Source organism: Lactuca virosa, chromosome 6 (genome assembly GCF_052849685.1).
Source record: "Lactuca virosa cultivar CGN04683 chromosome 6, Lactuca_virosa_CGN04683_v6, whole genome shotgun sequence".
Lineage (NCBI taxonomy): Eukaryota > Viridiplantae > Streptophyta > Magnoliopsida > Asterales > Asteraceae > Lactuca > Lactuca virosa.
In genome coordinates this window covers 263705465-263720191 of record NC_136431.1, presented here as the reverse complement: position 1 = coordinate 263720191, position 14727 = coordinate 263705465, and the positions used below count along the sequence as shown (strand labels likewise).

The window sequence follows — 14727 nt, the reverse complement described above, 5'->3', positions numbered from 1 at the left end:
TGATACTCTAATATTTTGTGATGATGATTTATATTTGACACTTATGTTTTTGATGACTTGGTTTATGAACAATATTTTGGTAATTTAAAAACGGAAATTTTGATTTAGAATTTGAGGTGTTACAATTTGGTATCAGAGCCCTGCTTTGAGGGATTTTGATGAACTCTAGGGTAATTCCAAACTCAAACTAAGGATCTGAAGCTTTTCATAAAAACTTTTCAAAGAAATGAAGATTTTTACAGGAGAAAACCCCAGTGAAGCAGTGTGTACAATCAACCAGAGCTCGAGCAGTAGTTTCCCACAATACCTCAATTTATACTATGAGTAGTGTGGAACTGATATTTTATGAGCTGATAGAATTGCATGGTAGGCTAAGGATCTTGCAGGAATGGTGTGATAGTGTTGCCTGATTTGTGATGCCTTTAGCCTAGGAGTCGTTCTTATGGGATTGAATCTGTCATTGCTATTTGCTTGGTGTATGCTATATAATTGTACATAGTTAAGATTTTATAACCTTAGAATGTCTGATTTATCCTTTCTTCCTGTTTCTCATTTGGTTGTGGATTTGAGGTAGAATCAATTATTCAAATGTCTATCGAGTCTTGTATTGTGTACGATTGGCATGTGCGAAGAAAATGGCGAGGACAGAGGAGATTTTGTGAGGCGGAGCAATGTTGGGGGAGCAGTCTAGAGTTAGTGTTTATATGCTTAGTCGTGGTTCTAAGGAACCAGCAGAGCGAGTGTATAGTTGATATGTGGAAACAGAGTCCTTGTAACTTAGGGTCTTGAGAGGATGACTTGAGACAAATACGGGTTGGTGTGGAAGGTAGTATTGGGACCGTACTACTGAAAGCACCGGATTCGTACGCAGATCAAGAAGGAATCTTAAGGAACTAAGGAACTTGTAGGAGTGTATGGGTGTTTGTGTATGTGCTTTAGCTTGATTCTGATGGTTTTCTTATGTGTATCAGTATGGTGGTTACTCGAGATTCAGGCTCCAACGACCCCGAGAGACCGAGTGCCAGTGATGATGAGATTCGCAGGATTGTTGCTGTCGAGGTGGCCGCAAAAATCAGAGGGTCTATCCTAGAGATGTCTGGGTTTATCAAGACCGTGCTGATTAAGACTTTTGACGAGCGTTATGTCGCCGTCACTGAGGTTGTTGCTGCCGCAACCACTGCAGCTGTTGTTGCTGTGAGACCACGGGGGGTGATTCGTTGTGGTACTGGGAGTTCAACAACACGAAGCCACCCGAGTTTGATGGGACCCAGGATCTGATTGTTGCGATGAGATGTATTTATGATGTTGAGGGTTGTTTTTACACTTGCTCCTGTCCAGAGAATCTGAGGGTTCGTTTCGCGTTGAACCTGCTTTGCTTGGGAACGAAAGATTGGTGGAAGATTATGACAGTTGATTATACCCTTACAGAGCGTTTTATGGTGACCTGGGAGAGATTTACTGAGATGTTCAGAGATGAGTTTTTTCCAGTGGTTGAGAGAAAGAGAGAGAGAGAGAGAGAGAGAGAGAGAGAGAGAGAGAGAGGATAGAGAGAGGGGGAGGTTGGCCCAGGAGTTCCTGTTTCTTAAGCAGAACACAGAGATGGTGATTAAGATCACCAGGATGTTTCATGAGAGGGCTTTGTTTTGTCCTGAGTTCATGTCTACTGAGCAGGCATGTGTGAGTCGGTATCTGAGTATTATGAGGAGGGATATCCGTGAGTTCATGGCAAACACTTCATATCGGACATTGGCTGAGCTGCAGACCAATTCCAGGAGGAGAGCTATTGAGCTGGAGAACTATGCTAGAGAGGAGAAGGAGACCCAGGTGAGAGATAGGAAGTCAGTATAGTCGTAGTCGGCGATTAAGCGGTTCAAGCCCGCTGACTCGAGAGCTGGAGGCCAAAAGTGTCGCACTTACGGTAAGTGCGGTAAGGGGCATAAGAGACCATGTCGGTTAGGGACGACTTGCTACCTGTGTGGCAAGGAGGGGAATTTGGCCAGGGATTGCCCCAAGTGATTTCAGGTCTACTTCAATTACAACCAGACAGGACATATGAGGGACGAGTGTCCTCAGCTTGCATCTAGGGCGGTCCAGACTCCGGCCCCCGCGACCCTGCGTATTACTGATGTATGGCAGAGGAGGCCCGAGCAGCTCCAGACGTCGTGGTTGGTATGTGTTCTTTATTATTCTGCTGATTTATTTATGTTGCTTATGTTATTGATCGTGTAGGTACTTTTCTTGTGAATTATGTACTGTGCTTGTGCTTTTCACTTGGGTACGAGTCGGTCTTTTGTGTCATCATCTTTTTATCACGAATTTAGTATTGCGCGGGAGGCCTTGAGCAGGCCCTTGAGAGTATTTATACCCGATGAGTGTCCGGTCTCCGCTACTGATGTATATTGGGGTTGTGTGTTAGAGATTTTTGGTTTTGGTTATCCGATAGATCTTATCCCTATTGCGATGGGAGATGTCCGTGTGATCGTGTGTATGGATTGGTTGAGCTGGTTTAGGGCTCTAATTAACTGTGAGCGTCAGATGGTAACGGTTCGAGACCCTAGTAGGGGAATACTGACCATCTACGATGAGGGTACTAGGTCGGGATCAACCTTCTATTCTGCCGCCAGGGCAAGACAAAGTTTGCAGCATGGGTGTATGGGTTATCTGGCATGTGTGGTGGATACTCGGGTTGAGGAGAAGGGATTCATTTACATTTCTGATATTCCTGTTGTATGCGATTTTCCAAATGTTTTTCCTGAGGAGTTATCAGGTGTGCCTCCTACGAGGCAAGTGGAGTTTCGGATCGATCTGATCTTGGGTGTGGCGCCGATTGCCAAGGCATCATACTGTCTCGCACCTCCTGATATGCAGGAGTTATCCTCTCAACTTCGGGAGTTGTTAGGAAAAGGGTTTATTTAACCGAGCAATTCTCTTTGGGGAGCACTGATCCTTTTTATCAGAAAGAAGGATGGTTCACACCGGATGTGTATTGATTACCAGGAGTTGAACAAGCTAACGATAAACAATCATTATCCATTGTCGAGGATTGATGATCACTTCAATCAGTTGCAGGGGGAATCTTGGTTTTCCAAGATTGATTTGAGGTCCGACTACCATCAGATGAGGGTGTGAGAGGAGGATATTCAGAAGACGGCCTTCTGAACTCGCTATGGGCATTACGAGTTTGTGGTGATGCCTTTTCGGCTCACCAAAGCACCAGCGGCGTCCATGGATCTCATGAACCGGGTGTGCAGGCCCATGTTGGATCTATCGGTGATCCTCTTCATCAATGACATTCTGGTCTATTCGAAGACCATAGAGCAGCACGAGGAGCATTTGCGCGAGATTCTTGGAGTTTTGAGGATGGAGAGGCTCTATGTCAAGTTCTCCAAGTGTGACTTCTGGTTGCGCGAGGTTCAGTTTCTAGGACACCTCGTCAACCAGAACGTTATCTTGGTCGATCCAGCCAAGAGAGAGGCGGTGATGCGGTGGGAAGTACCGAGATCTCCATCTAAGATTCGGAGCTTCTTCGGTTTGGCGGGATATTACCGCAAATTCATTCGAGACTTCTCCAAGATTATTGTTCATCTCACTAAGTTGACGAGGAAGGAGGTTGTGTTTAGTTGGGGGCCTGAGCAGCAGCCATCATTCGATACTCTTCACCAGAAACTGTGTGAGGCACTGGTACTTGCCTTCTCTGAGGGAGTTGAGGATTTCGTGGTCTGTTGTGATGCATCAATTGCAGGGTTGGGTACTATGTAAAATTAAAAGTTTAATTCATAAATTGATTAGAGTAATTATCTTAGTAATCAGATATCCTTATCTTGAATTTGTGAATTATCCTTATGTTTTTATTATATTTAATTATTTGATTAATTAAAAGATAAAGATTAAAAACATAATTGATTTATTAAATTAATTTCTTAATTTTGAAAATTGAATTTAAACCTAGCATTTTGAAAATGTTTTTAAAATACACCTTATACTATATGTAAAATTAAAAGTTTAATAATTACTATATGTATAAGACTAAGTCAGTCAAATCGTTAGTACGCCTCATTCACGAAGTCATACTATAAGGAGAGTTTAAGGAAGCGGCCTATAAAATGACCGTCATTGGGTATCCATTCTTACCCACCGTTCTCTTATATGGTGGAGGGTCGTTAGTCGAACGGATTTGATAAGACATAACCTCATTAATAAGTATAATTCTATTAAAGTACCTAAAACATCTTTTATAAAATCTCACTTGTTAGAAAACTCTGATTATTCCTTCGTTATTAGATGATGTTCGGATTGTTATCATTGGTATCAAAGCTATAGTTAAGTGAATTAGGTTTGGTGTATCTATTCCTAGTCTTAAATTGTGAAAGATAAATATCAAGCAGAGGGTATGAGCTAGTTTTGTGATAAACCATGCTAAAGTGTTTAAATTTTGATAGAATTCTTCACTTGTTAGGAAACTCTGATTATTCTCTAATTAATTAGATGATATAAATTTGCGTCAATTCAATGTGTGTGCATGTGCACGCGCGATTACAACTACTAGTAAGTGTCAATGATAAGGAGTTAGTAACTCCTCTCTTCTCAGTTTCAAGATATATGGATACTTATGTAGAAAAACATTAAGGTTTGATTGTTAAGCCTCTTAATGGATATTCTTGTTTATAACATAACACATGATTTTGTTTTTGATTCATGATCCATCAACTGATAGCTATTATTGTTGAACATTCATCGTATGCATATAACTTCAAATTTGTATGAAGAATGCATATAACTTAATCAAGGCATTTTACTAACGGTTGCTATAATTTGTGTTAGTAGTCAAACATGTTTTATATGTTGTTTATTTACTTTTTAAATTTTGAATGATGAAACATGTTGTCTTTATATGTACATTCAATTTTGTTTTCATATGGAATTAGTATAAAGGTAAAGAAGCAGAGAGAAGAAGTTTTTTTTTACTCTTAGAAGCATGTAGTAGTATAAGGATATGTCTCCCTTTTATTTTATCATTGAGAAGTAAGCAATGGCTTCCAATACTTTTGTCGGTGTTTGTTTGAAGCTATTGTTGAAATTATGAACATTGACTCGTAAATTTTTGCTTTGTAATTCATGATCCGAAATATACATTGTATTTATCTATTTCCAGACAAATAAAGGTTGTTTTGTATATTAAGTTTATTTATAAGAAACTCTTCTTAAACTTGATATGATTGTACTAACCCCCTCCTCTTTCAATTAAAGATGATCATTATGTTATATTGTGTTATTTATATAACACACATGACCAACAAACAACAACCCACAATGTCATACTTTTGGGCCCTCTAAATGGTAACGAGTCATAAAAAATGATATACTTCATTATGGTTGGAGGAAGACCTTTGGAACAACAAATTTTTCATTGTGGGAACTTTTTAATGTGTTCATCGAAGATGACAACATTAGATTTGTTCATTGTCTCTAGTCACCTCGAGACTCACTATCATTTCATGTTAAAGGTATGCATGGAGAATCGAAAGTTGAAGTGTCATTTAACGATAGATCCAGAACAAAATCTCAAAGTTGAAGTGTCATTTAAGCTATGGAGTAAACTTATGAAATTAACCCAAGAAATTATAGTAAAACTATTTTGGGCTTATTGGAAAAGAATAACAGCACAGGTTGAGTTAGTTGACTTCGTTTGGAGTTCCGCGGGCCAAAGTAGCAGCCTCCAAGGCGCTGTTTCTTGTTTGCTTTCCACGCATCGACACGACGGCGTTTCGTGCTCTCCATATACATCGCTTCCTCATCGATACACCTTCCAAATCGAGATTTGCAACCCAAATAGCCAAATTTATACATCGACGATTCTCACAGACTCATCGCCATCACCTAAAACCCTAACAAAGCACACATTATTACACACACAAACACATACTTTTTTTTTTGTAATGTCGAACAATCAACGATTCAATAACAGGAGTTTGCCCAACAAAACCCAGCAACAGAGATTCGTACCTAAAGCGGCAGCGTCCCAAACTCACAATTCGAAGCCGACGCTCTCCGATTCTCTTCGGCAACAGCAGCAGCAATCATCTTCATCCGGTACCAGTAAAAGTTCCAGTGGGCAGCGTGGGATTCAAGCTGGCAATTTTATAAGTTACTTGCCGCAGGACGAGGCGGTTGCGGCGGGTCTAGGGGTTGCGGAAGGGGGTCTGGATCCTGTGGAATCTCAGGGAGTTGTTGATTTGTTGAATAGAGAGTGCTCTATCTTGCTCAAGTTAAACCCCAAAGATTTTTGGAGAGAAGGTTTTTCCACAATCTTAATTTCGTTAGATTGCTTAAATCACGTCAATCGTTGATTACTCGTGCACTTAATTTCACTTCGATGTAGTGTTAAGTTGCTTGCATATTGGCGTCCGTCAATCAACAAGCAAGAAATTGCGTCAAGACGTAACTGTAAACTTTTGCAACGGAAACCAATCGCAAGTTACTTACCCTTGCTTTGATGCACAAAAAACTTACAAAATTTCGTGAATCAATCATTCGTTACTCGTGTACTACTTGTGTTCTTACAGATTGGTGTAGTCTATCATGTTAAATTCCTCACGTTTGTTGGTGTTTCTCTTTCCATTTGATCTCAGTGGCTAGTGATACTTCTCTTCATGCTTTTCTGGAAAGTTTCTTGAAGTACAGAAGTAGATGGTATGACTTTCCTTATCGTGGCGCCAAGGGAATAGTTGCAGGGATGATTGTTGGCGAGCATGAGCTAAGCAGGCGCGTATTCATGATTCTCTATCGCATGTATGTCTAGACTCCTTTCTGAATTTTCACCACAATTTTGACCACATCATTTACTTCAAGATTGCATAACTTTCCTTGTGAAGATCTTCAAATCGGGACCCTGGTGCCAAGGCTTCTGATAGTCTTAGTTCAAAAGATCATGCAGGTGTGTCCCATTTTAGTATATAAGCTATAAATTTACTCTGACATTTAACATTTTATGGAATCCTTGTTTACTAGTTATACATGTAGTCATTTTGCAGGAAAAGAAGTTGCTTGACTTGCCTAAGCTGCTAGATATTTGTGCAATTTACGGTCATGAGAATGAAGACTTGACAAAGTTAATTGTAAGTGCTTACAAAACAACGAAATAAGTAGTGAAAATACCAAAACTACCCTTCATTCAACACAGTCACCATTTTTTCAGGTTACAAATGCAATAAAGGCCCAACCTTCGATCCATGATAGCTTCAATGCTGTTGTTTCTCATTTTCTTAACATAGTTCATACCATGTATGAGCGATGTAGCACATCCTTAGAGGTGGTTTCCCTTGAGCTTTTTTTTATACTATTTTTCATGTTTGCATATTGAATATTTTTGTCTGTTGGGTTGAAGTGTAGGTTTTATTGTCATCTCATAACGCCCAAGATGATGGTCTAACACAACTTCACTCTGACTATCTTGAGGTTCTTGAAGCTTTTCTTTAATTGAAACAAGTAGTGATTGCTTCTTTTTATGCTTATCTGTATACTTTCCTTTCCTTTTTAGGTAATGGATTTTATAAATGATGCTATTGTATCAATGGATGCTTTGGTTGCTGCTTACAACCATGCTGCTGTCTTTTTCTCCTGCCCTGTTGAAACAAGGTACAGTTTCACTTCCAATTTTATAACACTAAATCTTGATTGTTGACTTTTCATGACACCAAATGTTGATTTGGTTTTCTTGTTGTAGTTTCGGAAGCGATGAATTGGTTAAAATTCTTGCAAGATTGCATGATTCATTGTTGCCAAATCTGCAGCGGGGGTTTAAAATACTATTTTCATCAAAGAAAAATGGAAATGAAAGCATCTCTTCAGAGATGTTACCGAAAGTTGTGATTAGTTTGAAGATGTTATCATCTCGAATTGTTGATTTTTGTTTGAAGTTAGTGAATTTGTGTTACTTAAATGAAGAATTGTTTGTAGAAAGTGCACGTCTTCCATTTGCCTCAAAGATTTTTCCTGCCCAAGTGGAAGATCCAGTCATCAGGGCAGATATTTTGGTTCAGACATTTCGTGAAATTAGTGAAGAATGTTCAATTGTTCAAGAAGAAAGGAGTGTAAATTCTTTGCTTCAAAGTGTTGAAAAGAAATACCAATTGATGGATAGACTTCAGCTCCTAGTGAATGAAGGTTGAATCTTTTATACTTGACCATAATCATTTTGGTTACTTTTCGATCAGAGGGAATGGAATGTTTCATTCCATGGAATAGACCATTCCATTCCTGTGCTGATTCCATCATACCAAACAGTAACACAATTTCTTTCTTCTTTATAGGTTGGATCTCACTAGACAAGGAACAATTCCAGTTTCTTTCCGGAATCATACTGGTCCCCACAACCATACAAATACCAAAATTACCCTCCGCAACAAACACAAAGATAGAAATGGACGAAGACAACGCGATAATCGAATCCAAAATCAGTCAAATAAAAGACCTTTTTCCCGATTATAGTCAAGGCTTCATTTCAGCATGTCTCGAAGTATACAACCAAAACCCTGAAGAAGTCATTCAAAGAATTCTAGAAGGAACACTTCATAGTGACCTACTTTCACTGGACCCCACCCTACCCATACCCCCACCCCACCCCACCCCACCTCCCCTCCCCCAAAACGATAAAGGAAAAGGAAAACTAATCGAACTTACACCACCAACACCCACAAAATTAATGGGCCCGAGCCCAGGCCCAGGCCCATCTTCAACATCATCTTCTTCAATTGGGAGATTCATTAGAAAGTCAAATACAAACAAACCGGATTCTGAAATTCTTAACACAAAAGATGAAGCTTCCAAGACTTTTGCACTTCAATCTGTTGCTGAGTATGAAGATGAGTATGATGATTCTTTTGATGATCTTGGATTAAGTGTTGTGGATTCCGGACTTGATGATTACAGTGAAAAAGTGAATTCCAATGATACTTCGGCTTCGGAAGCTTCTAGATGGGGGTCGAGACAAAAACCTCAGTTTTTTGTTAAGGATGGGAAGAATTATAGTTATAAAGTTTCGGGTTCTGTTGCAGCTGCGAATTATAACGAGGCTAATATCGTAAATCAAGCGCAGAAAGAAACGATTCATGGGCTTGGGCGTGGTGGTAATTTACCATTGGGTGCTGTACAAAAGGTGGTGGAAATGAATGATGTGGTAGGAGGACGGGGGAATGGGGATTCGGTGAGGAGGGGTAACAAGGGAAAAGACAATAATGCCCCTGTGAGAACGAGTGATGGGGTGAATCGAGGGAGGGGATGGGGTAGGGGTAATGTTGGAAAGGAGCAAAATGTGGTGGAAGGGAATGACGGGGAGGATGGGAATGAGAGTGGGGGTGGTGGTGAACGTGGAAGAGGAGGGAGGGGGAGAGGGAGGAGGGGTGGTGGTGGTGGTGGTGGTGGGGGGAGGAGTAATCATTACAGGAAAGATCAAGCTATGAAGAAACATTTTTCTGGGCTTGGTGGGTTTTGAGTTTGTTGGTTGAAAAGATGTTTTATGGTTGCACATGTGGTTTCTTGATTAGTGGAATGGGGTTGTTAATGGTTAACCCATATATATTATAAATAGAATACGGGATTAATCCATGTTTATGTTTATTTTATTTTCTTACTATATTTCAAGTCTCACTCCCAAATATAATATAATCTTCTACAAACGTCACTGATATACCAGTAATGATTTTATATGCACGTACAAAATGTACCATTAATCTTATTTTGTATATACATATAAAAGTCCACTGCTTTGGGAACTTGAAAGTGTTTCATGTGCACAAGTAGCATATTCTAATGTATATACATATAAAGTTAAAGAAAAACAGATCAACTCTTTAACTGAACATCATTTCATATTAAGTCCATAACTAAAAGGCATAAAAGAAAAAATAAAAATGCACATGTGTTAGTATATACATATAAAAGTAAGAAAAGCTTATTAAGTTTTTAATTGAAGATCAAAAGGGCAAAAAAAAGGTAAAGAAAAAGTGATCAAGTCTTTAAATGGAAGACAATATATGTTTAGCCAATTCTTGCTGATTTGGCATTTTACTGTCCACCTGGGTTGTATATGTGTCAATCTACCTGGCATAAGTTGGTTACCCATTGTATGCATCATATGGATATGCTAATCTTTACCCTATAAGTATTTGCTATTATCTTTCACACAAAAGAATACAAGTATTGTATTCCAATACATTATAAACATTGGATATAGTTAGGGGTGTTCGTTTGGATGGATCGGTTTGATCCGATCCAATCAAGTGAATCCAAAGTGATTTCGGTTTTCAAAACATGAATCCGAACAGTCCAAATAAAATTCAAATCCGATCCGATCCAATCCAATTATAATTCGGTTGGATCGGTTTTAATAATTCGGTTTTCAATAACCGAAACAATTTAAAACGACATATAATTATAATTTTATCCAATTTTACACAAGAAGCAAAACCAAATTATTTGGTTGTGATTTAAAATTTGTAAACAACTACTAAGAATATATATTACAGTTTAATATTTTATAAATAATTTTTTTTAAGAGAAAATGAATATTAATGTTTGATATTAGGTGGAACTTTTTGAACCTATTTGAAAAATAAATTACAAAATAAATAAATAATTAAAGATAAATTAAAAGTAAATAAATAATAAATTGTTATTCGGTTTTTTTGGACTATTCGGTTCTTATTTTATAAACCAAAACCAATCCGAAATCCAAAATAATAATTCGGTTTTGTTGAAAACCAATCAAAAAATCCGAATATCCGAACCAACTAGTCCAATCCAAATTGTCCAATTGGACAATTCGGTTTTATTTGAATAATGAACAGCCCTAGATATAGTTGAATACACATAACACAAATACAACAAATGTCAAATCCATATACATGATGTATCACCATTTGAATATTCATTACAAGAAAAGGATACAAATGAATTCAGGCATCCAGCTTATTATTAATAAATAATATGCCTTATTGGTGTCATAAACACAACTAGTTTCCCTCATCTTTTTTTAGCAAAAGTGACTCGACATCAACTTTTTTTAAGCAATACACAAAAAAAAAAAATTTAAATATATAATAAGGTTCCAGATCTGTAACAGAATGATGCTGTGGTTTTTCACTCTTCATCAAACCCCGAAGCATAATGACCCGCATTCTTATCCTGCTCAAATTATGAAAAAAAAAAAAAATTAAAAGCTTTATTGCATAAATAAACATTTCACCTTTAAAAAGAAACAAAAAGCTTACCTGTGATAACATTCTTTGCTTATTGAGGTACTGTGTCCTTGCCTTGTTGAGGGCTGAATTTGGAGACTTGTACATCCTCTGTTCCAAGAACAATATAAATAAATAAAGCCTTTTATAACAAATTAAATAAGCAAAAACCAAGTTCATTAAAAAAAAAGAACTTAAAATCAATAAAAAAAAGTATATTTATAGTAGGAACGAACCTTCTCAGTTCCAGATACACCTGAGATAAGCTTTTTCTTCGGTGTGAAATCAAACACATCATGAAGAAATTCATTTTCCTGTTTAGGTTACAAAATAATCCTTCATTAATATCAATAACAAGATATCAAAATGAAAAAAAAAACCCATATACATAATAATATAATATACACTTATCAGTTTTAAAGGAGGCAAATCAAACCTGCATGTGTTTAATAAATCCTCCCCGAAGAAAACGCTTTAAAAAGTTCAGCTGTCAAAAAAAAAAAAAAAAAACTTTTAGCGCTTAATATTGTACGTACCAAACACAAGCGTATGCATCAGGCACACCGGGTGTGTGATGTGCCTGATGCATACATTGTGCGTGATATGTATCACGCACAATGTGATTAATACATACCTGTATTAATTGGCACCATGTTGTGGTGGTAAGTGAGTCTCCACCAATCTTCAAAGATGTTTCGGGACTATAACCATCCTATTTTTATTTTACAAAAAATCATTAATAAAATCATTTAACGAGACTAAATTCTTCTAGAAGGTGGTATAGAAATAGAAGTACCTCGAGAAATTCTAGAATGTCCCGGAAGGTGTTGCGTTGGTTGTTAAGATCTTTCTTGGTCAACCCCTTTCCACCTGCTTCAACAGAAAGATTCTTAACTTGATTCAAGACTTTTGCTCTTAAACCTTGAATATATGTAACATCTTTATTATTCCCCTCTTGAATTGAAAATTTCTCCAAATTTCCAATTTCAAAAATTAACGCCAGCGCTTCACCAGCAGCTATTCGTATAGATCTGTCGTCCTTTTCTAGAAGTGTAGAAAAATAAGAAATTGACCTGCATAACTTTTATAAAAAGTTAGTTCACAATTCTCTCCGACATAACATGACAAAACAGACAGAACAACTTGCACTGAGTTTGAAATGAGTACATGACATAACAAGTGGTACTGTGTGTGACATGACATAACATAACATAACATAAAAGGTTGTGCTTTGTGTGACATGACATAACAGGTTGTACTGTGTTTGACAAGACAGATGAGGTTTTACCCTTGCCAGGTTTTGGGATCGAGTGTCCAACCATCCATTGTTGTAAGAAGAAATGACCAGGCGGATACCATAGCTGTAATCACTGGTGGTGATGGTTTAGTGGCAACAACCTTATAGAATAATTTATATCAACATAAAATAATTTATACCAAACAAAAAATATAAAAAAGTTTAAAAAAAAAAAAAAAAAAAGAGATGCATACATTGGGACCAAGTTTGGGATGAACGACTTGCCACATTATTTGCATGCATTTATCGGTTTCTTCAGGTTCATTTCCTCCAACAAAAGTTATCACAGCCAAGCAATCTAGCAACTAGAATTGTTTTTTGAAAAATATAAAAATAAAGAAAGCATCAAATTTTGTAAATTAAGAAGAAAAAAAAGCTATAAAAAGATAGGGGATTATATGAATGTTTACCGATGCTATTTTTGATGATTCTGAACGAGATTTAAGAGCCTCTGAAATTGGAGAAACTGATTCTTCTAATATTTCTTGTGCTTTTTTACCAGAGCCAACAGTTAGAGCTAGTAATCCTGTTATTAAAATAAACTATAATATTTAGAGATTTCTATAAAACTGGTGAAGTCAATATGTTATAAAAAAAAAAAAAAAAAAAAAAAAAAAAAAAAAAAGTATAAATGTGTATAGCATACCTATGGCATGAGATGCTAAAGCTACCTCTTTTGCTGAACCCTTTTTAACAGAATTCAGACATTGATGAAGCATTGTTGCAAATCTAAAAGAAAGGCAAAAATAAATATGTTGATGATGTCATAAATAACCATGAAAAGAAACCATAAATGTAAAAAAAATGTTCTTTACTTCTTTTCAACAAATTCATGAGGCAAGCTGCTGTTGAAAGCCTCTATGATTGTCACCAAAGCATTCTCCCTTGTTGATCCCCTTTAAAACAATGACTTAATCTGGTAAGCTAGATATATGGGTGTTTCTTACTTGATAAAGAAAAAATGACTTAATAGATAAAGTCAATGAAATTTTAGGGAAAAAAATACTACCTTTTTTCGTATAAAGCATCCAAACTTTGATCTAACACACTTTCTTTATCAATTTGCACTTCCTCCCCACCATTTCCCAGCATTTGATCCGAACGGATAGTTGATGAAGAACTTACACTATCCGTATCATCACTATCAAGCATTGCAGCATTCTTACGCTGATTACGACCTGTAAAAATCGATTGAATTTTAATCAATTTTAAAGCCCGATGAACAAAATACAGTATGTTGTAGTTTATTTCAAGCCGATTAGGGCAAATAGAAATTTGTATGATCGAGAACGATGACAAATCACAAATTCGCAACTGGGTTTATACCCCTAATTATTTGGAAACCGATTATTCATACCAAGGAACCAAGATTATGATGAACAACATCAGAAAAGATATAGTATTGAACAGAACCCTAATTCAATTGAGCCTGGTAAATCACCTAAACAGACAGAATTATATCAAAATGTTATAAAATGAATGAGTAATGATTAAAGATTGTTACTTACGTTGTTTACCCATTGGAAACAGCTAATTTAAGTCGTCAGAAGGACGTACAAGGTCGACGATGAATAAGAAAGCGTACAAAAAAAGGCAACTGAGAATCAAGAATAAACCGAATTGTTGATGATAAAGCGAAAGACGATGGATCCATGAAAGGATTTGATGTTAGAAAGAGACGATGATGAATTTTTTGGATGAATTTGTTGTTTCCCGGTGGGAGGAGTAAGAGGAGCAAGGCTGCGTATTTGTATGGATGATGTGGACAGATGTTGGCCTTTGGTTTCCGGGAACAGTTGAAAGGCGTATGCACCAAACCCAATTTACCGGCTGCGGATTTGGGGGTGATACCGCCGTGAAATTGGACTGCAAAGTTCAATTCTCTCTAGAATCCCATTAACGCAAAAGGCAGAAGGGTCAAATATTCTTGCGTTCTTCGACATCCAATCAAGTTTCTTTAAATACCTTTAAATCAGTGGTCAATGTAAATAATAAAGAATCATGGATCTTGGGTTTTTCAACTTAATTAATTATCATCACGTTTTATTACATATGGTTCTAATCACTTTTTATTTTTACTATTTAAACGTGACTTTTATTTTTATTTATTTATTTTTTATTATTTTTTTTAACCAAAGAGATGTGTTTGAAAAAAATATTTATCAAAGCTTTCAAATATATTTATCAAAAGAGTAT

The 14727-nt window shown here is 36.9% G+C and overlaps 3 protein-coding genes across 4 annotated transcripts; 2 read left to right on the top strand and 1 right to left on the bottom strand.

Annotated features, from left to right (window-relative positions):
* The first annotated feature begins 2460 nt into the window (after positions 1-2460).
* LOC145122502 (uncharacterized) lies at positions 2461-2916 on the top strand. Its single transcript, XM_079058098.1, has one exon. The coding sequence runs from the start codon at positions 2461-2463 to the stop codon at positions 2914-2916; it is 456 nt and encodes a 151-aa protein (XP_078914224.1).
* Positions 2917-5730: 2814 nt separating this feature from the next.
* Positions 5731-9615, top strand: LOC145119897 (Ubiquitin system component Cue protein). 2 transcript variants are annotated; one of them, XM_079055662.1, is made up of 9 exons: positions 5731-6294; positions 6630-6789; positions 6873-6934; positions 7021-7115; positions 7196-7309; positions 7390-7455; positions 7538-7635; positions 7724-8163; positions 8310-9615. In XM_079055662.1, the coding sequence occupies exons 1-9, from the start codon at positions 5937-5939 to the stop codon at positions 9488-9490; spliced, it is 2574 nt and encodes an 857-aa protein (XP_078911788.1). In that variant the 5' UTR covers positions 5731-5936; the 3' UTR covers positions 9491-9615. The 2 variants fall into 2 exon arrangements, with proteins under 2 accessions (XP_078911788.1, XP_078911789.1); XM_079055663.1 differs by lacking the exon at positions 5731-6294 and having other exon boundaries at positions 6760-6789; positions 7032-7115.
* A 1261-nt stretch (positions 9616-10876) lies between these two features.
* LOC145120281 (uncharacterized) lies at positions 10877-14474 on the bottom strand. Its single transcript, XM_079056099.1, has 13 exons — positions 14040-14474; positions 13541-13709; positions 13347-13427; positions 13178-13260; positions 12942-13057; positions 12726-12836; positions 12523-12632; positions 12031-12307; positions 11869-11946; positions 11671-11721; positions 11471-11548; positions 11268-11345; positions 10877-11181 (listed from the first exon to the last, which is right to left on the bottom strand). The coding sequence occupies exons 1-13, from the start codon at positions 14050-14052 to the stop codon at positions 11137-11139; spliced, it is 1290 nt and encodes a 429-aa protein (XP_078912225.1). The 5' UTR covers positions 14053-14474; the 3' UTR covers positions 10877-11136.
* Positions 14475-14727: the final 253 nt, after the last annotated feature.